Raw genomic sequence first — 5,473 nt, 5'->3', positions numbered from 1 at the left:
ATGATGATGGCAACAAAGGTGATAAAGGATGGCGATGACAATTCAATCGACTCGTGATTTAAACAATGTTTACGCGAAGAACAAACGCACACACACACGCACAAACTAGCTTACGCACACGTACACACGTGCGCACTCTTTCAGCAAAAACAACTCATAAAATAAACAAATGAAAAAACATAAACCAGCTGAGTTAGAAAATGATTGTGAAGATAAATGTGAATAAAAGAAAGTAAGAGATAAGTAGACACAGGCGAAGGATGGAGGAAAGAAGAGAGAGAGAGAGAGAGAGAGAGAAAGAAAGAGAGAAAGAAAGCGGGAAAGCAATTGAATGAATGAAACATTCTTTCTAACGAGAGTTTGCAAATGAACGGTTATGAATGGCCCAGCATTAGATGGCTCGTTTGTGCGTGTGATTGCATGTGATATTTTGTGCTGTATGTTTAAGTTTATGTATATTTGTGTTTGTATGTTTGTACATGTATGATTGTATGTGTTTGCATATGTTTTGTATTAAATAATGGTGCAAATGCAAATGTTGCACGTATGTCAGTATTGTATAATGAGTGTTTGTGTGTGTGCGTCTCTGTTTGTTTGTGTCTGTGTGTGTGTCTGTGCGTGTATGTATGTGTGTGTGTGTGTGGTTTTCTTTTTGATAAAGTGAGAACAGAAATTAACGTCGTGCTTCATTTTAAATTTTGTGTGAATTGCTGAGTTTTTGCGTGATTTTTAAAGTCTGCATCTGTGCGTCTGACTGGCTGCGGTGAAGATGACGACGACGACGATGATGACGACGATGATGACAATGATAATGATGATGGTTGTTTATTCAGTTTATTGACGGATAAAATATTCAATTTTTGCACCGCCTAACTCTTTCCACATTCCTTGATATATTAATTCATTTCTGTTTTTACAACAACATTGGTTACAACAACACATCAACATGTACCATTCATATTTGTCTGTTTGTTATTTTTCATCTGAAGAGTTTTTCAGTACTACTATAACGACTAGTAGCAGCAGCAGCAATAGTAGTAGCAGTAGCAGCAGCAGCAGCAGCAGAAGTAGTAGCAGCAGTTGTTGTAGTGTAAAGCACAAAAATTACTAATAAAGTTGAAGAAGAAGTATTAATAATACAGTAATAACACTACTATAGAATTAATAGTAATTTTATGACGTACCACTGATGATTGATGACATATGTATCAATCACAGTATAAACATCATCAATGTGTATGTATGCATGTATGTATGTGTCCATGCGTTTGTATGTTTGTGTATACGTATACGTGTTTGTTTGTTTGTATGTAAGTATGCATTTGCTTGTTTGTATGTTTGTGTGTATATGCGTATGAAAGTAAAGTGCTTGTGGTGTGTGTGTATGTGTGTGTCTGTGTATGTCTGTTTGTGTATGTTTTTCTATTAATATCACTATAATTTTAGTAGTAGTAATTTTGACCTACATATTTTGGAAGCCAAACAACGACATTGTCATAAAAATCAGCACTTCAACGATGTTGAAGCATTAACATTATAAAAAAATTTTAGTTTACATCAAATAAATTAATGATGATGTTTTGGAAGATGAAGACGATGACAATGTTTATGACAACCAAGATGTTGATGATGATTAAAATGATGATGACAAGGATTTAGATAATTCATTGATAATAACAACAACAATGCTTTCATTCAATCATTCATTTATTCATTTATTCAAACATTCATTCATTCATTCATTCGTTTTATTCATTTTCTTTTCCTCTCTTTTTCATGTTCTTTTTTTTTACTTTCATTCCATCTCATCAGATCTGATAGCGTTCGGCGTGCTTAAAACATTGTACCTGCCAATAAAGCATTGTTTCTCCGTGTTTAATTAGAGATGATGCTAATTAGGTCCTAGTGTTTGGAAGCTGAGAGTGAATGAATGAGTGTGTGAGTGAGTGAGTGAATGAGTGAGTGAGTGAGTGAATGAGTGAGTGAGTGAGTGAATGAGTGAGTGAGTGAGTGAGTGAGCGAGTGAGTGAGTGAGTGAGTGAGTGAGTGAGTGAGTGAGTGAGTGAGTGAGTGAGTGAGTGAGTGAGTGAGTGAGTGAGTGAGTGAGTGAGTGAGTGAGTGAGTGAGTGAGTGAGTGAGTGAGTGAGCGAAATGAAATGTTAAAATTGAAAAAAATAGATGAAAACGAGTAACTGAAAGTAATTATAAACGCTGTGAACGGGAACCAAAACCAGAAAGTAAAAGTTATAACAGTGGATGGCAGATGAAAATTGGTTTGAAAAGAAAAAAACCATAAACAGAAAAGACAATGTAGAAATTTAAATAATAATTTTTGTTATCTTTGGTATTATTGAGGTTTTTATTGAGTTTTTTTGGCTCTGAATTGGTTTGTTGTTATTGTTGAAATGCTTGCTAATTAAGAAATTAATTGTTTGGTTGATGATGATGATGATCATCATCATCACTATTATCACCACTGCCATCACAATCATGTTCATCATCATCAACAAAAACAACAACAACAAAATCATCACCAGCACTGTCGCCATCATCATCTATAACAATAACAGCAACAACCTCATCTCCACCATCATCATTATCATCACCAAAATCACTATCATCATCAGCATCGTCATCATCATCATCTTCGTTCATCAAAGACACAAATCCTCAGCTCTGGCATCAGCCGGAAATCACTTCAGCCTCACAACAACAACAACAACAATAATAACAATAACAACAATAATAACAATAATAATAACAATAACAATAATAATAATAACAATAATAACAATAACAATAATAATAATAATAACAACAATAATAATAATAATAATAATAATAATAATAATAATAATAATAACAATAACAATAACAATAATAATAATAACAATAATAATAACAATAATAATAGTAATAATAACAATAATTGTAACGTCTTCATGCTAGACGTAAGTGTGGCTAGACAGATGACCGTTTAATGATAAGACTGTTGATAATTCTGATAGCGATGATGACAAAATTGATGGTGATGACGTCACTGATGAAGAGGACAGTAACGGTGATGATGATGGTGGTGGTGATGATGATGATGGTGACGACGATGGTGATGGTGATGATAGTGATAATGATGATAATGATGATCGCGATGGCTGGTGTCGACGATGATGATGATGATGAGTTATATTTCAAGTGTACAGACATAATTACAATGAAAGCTCTTGGCTTGGGAAAATAATATACAGATAGATAGATATGCAGTTAGTTTTTATTAGCATTTATGATCTGTCATCATCTTAGTCATTATTTTTTTATTATTTTGTTGTCATCTTCATCTTCTTCTTCTTCATCGTTGTCATCTTCCTCATCGGCACCATCATCGTCATCATCATCATCTTTCTCAACATCATTGTTATCTTCTTAAGTATTATCACCATTTTGTTATTGGTCTCATCACCATTGTTATTACCATCATCCTCATCATCATCGTCGTCGTCGTCATCATCGTCTTCATCACTACTCTCATCTTCAACGTCCTACATTTTATAATTAATAACAAATATTCTTTGTTCAGTATTTTCTCTTTGACATGCAACGCTTGTTCTCTCTCTCTCTCTCTCTCTCTCTCTCTCTCTCTCTATTTCTCTCTTTCTCTTTCTCTCTCTCTCTCTCTTTTTCTCTCTCTCTCTCTTTGTGATGATAACGAAAATGATGATGACTGAGAAAAACATTTTAACAATATCAACGACCCGGTGTGATGACGCCGATGGATTATCGTGGCTGATTATAACTATGCTGACGATGTGTTTCTTGCCTATTAAACACGTTCATTTGACTTCAGTTATACAAATACTTAATTTTAATGGTTTATTTTCTATTAAAAATAAGAAAAACAATGTTAATAATTGAAAAACTGAACTCAATTGTCGTGATTGCATGAAAATAGTTCTCTCTGACATGACTGCCATTTCAATCTAAATTCTAATCATTTATTTATATATTATTAGAATTGAATAAAAATATAAAAATATAATACAAATAAATAAATGTATTTATTTGTATCTGCTGTATAATACAATAATATACTTATACACACACACACACACACACACACACACACACACACACACACACACACATATATATATATATATATATATATATATATAATATTGTAATATTGTATATATTTATTTTTATATTGTATATACTTATATACACATATATACATATCTATTGCATGTGTATGTGCATGTATGTACGTATGTGAGTGTGGTTGGCTTTGAAGGGTATGAACAAACACACTCATCCATTTGAAGTTTTGCAATTTATAATTTTATTCTTCAAGTGTATTGTATGAAGGGGGCTGATGATGTTTAAGATGATAATGATGACGGTGGTGATGACGATGGTGGTGAAAGTGATGATGATGATGATGATAATGATGTTGATGATTATAAGGACGATGAAGACGATGATGATTAAGACGAATGTGATGATTACGCTGATAACAAATAATAATCACCGCATAATTAGACCATTCATACTGACGAATGAAAACCGCTATCTAGATAACAATAGCAGAATCAATATAACATTAATGACACTCACCCTTCATTCGTAACTAGCGCTACAATAAATTTTATAACACGAACCGCTGCTACTACTGCAATTATAATAACGACAATTATTACGTCGATAATGACATCACTAAAGGTGATGGCTACAAAAACGACGTAATGTTGGCTACGATAGCGACATGAGGACGACCACAATTACGACAACGTTGATCATTATGATGTTGACTGCATTAGTAACAATAGTAACAATGATGACGACTGCGAAAGCTGCACCGATTATGACCACAGTGCGGGCAACACAAGCGACGCAATCAACAACGCCAGCGACAAAAACCGTGACAGTGACGACGCTCAACAGCTGCTGCAATGACGATGATCACCAAAAGATGACGATGACGTCACCAAAAACTTTTGAAATAAACGACAATGATGATGACAATGAGAATTAAGGTGATGACTAAGGTGGTGACGCGAAACTAAAGACAAGAATGGCAAAGAACTCGACGACGATAATGACGCTGCGATGGCCGCGACAACGACTGCGGTGCCGCCATAATGAATACGTTCAAACCGCAATATAAAGCTGATTACGACGCCATTGAGGGAACGACAAAACATCATAAAATCATCGAATTTGCAATGCTTAAGGCTGAATGCTTGAGAAAAGAAAATGGAAAAAAAACTTCATAGAAATTTTCCTCCGACAGATGGAGGAAGGAATAAAAAAAATTATGCGCTAGATGGACAAAAAATAATGAGAAAAACATAAAGAATTTTATGACTCGAAGAAATGGAAAACACACCCCCCGAGACACCGGAAGAAGATCAAAAATAAAAGCGGAAGTGTCTAGAAATGTCACGCATTTTGTCGCATGACGAAGACGTGGAGGAGT

General features: G+C 34.2%; 1 protein-coding gene across 1 annotated transcript; it reads left to right on the top strand.

The window, feature by feature from the left end:
• Nucleotides 1-200: 200 nt before the first annotated feature.
• Nucleotides 201-4,950, top strand: HELRODRAFT_177445 (hypothetical protein; the record flags this gene model as incomplete). The annotated part of the gene is made up of 3 exons (XM_009025628.1): nucleotides 201-232; nucleotides 2,675-2,951; nucleotides 4,756-4,950. 3 exons carry the CDS (start codon nucleotides 201-203, stop codon nucleotides 4,948-4,950), a joined length of 504 nt encoding a protein of 167 aa, XP_009023876.1.
• Nucleotides 4,951-5,473: the final 523 nt, after the last annotated feature.

Source organism: Helobdella robusta, assembly GCF_000326865.2.
Source record: "Helobdella robusta unplaced genomic scaffold HELROscaffold_42, whole genome shotgun sequence".
NCBI classification, from domain to species: domain Eukaryota; kingdom Metazoa; phylum Annelida; class Clitellata; order Rhynchobdellida; family Glossiphoniidae; genus Helobdella; species Helobdella robusta.
This window is presented reverse-complemented; position numbering and strand designations above follow the sequence as displayed.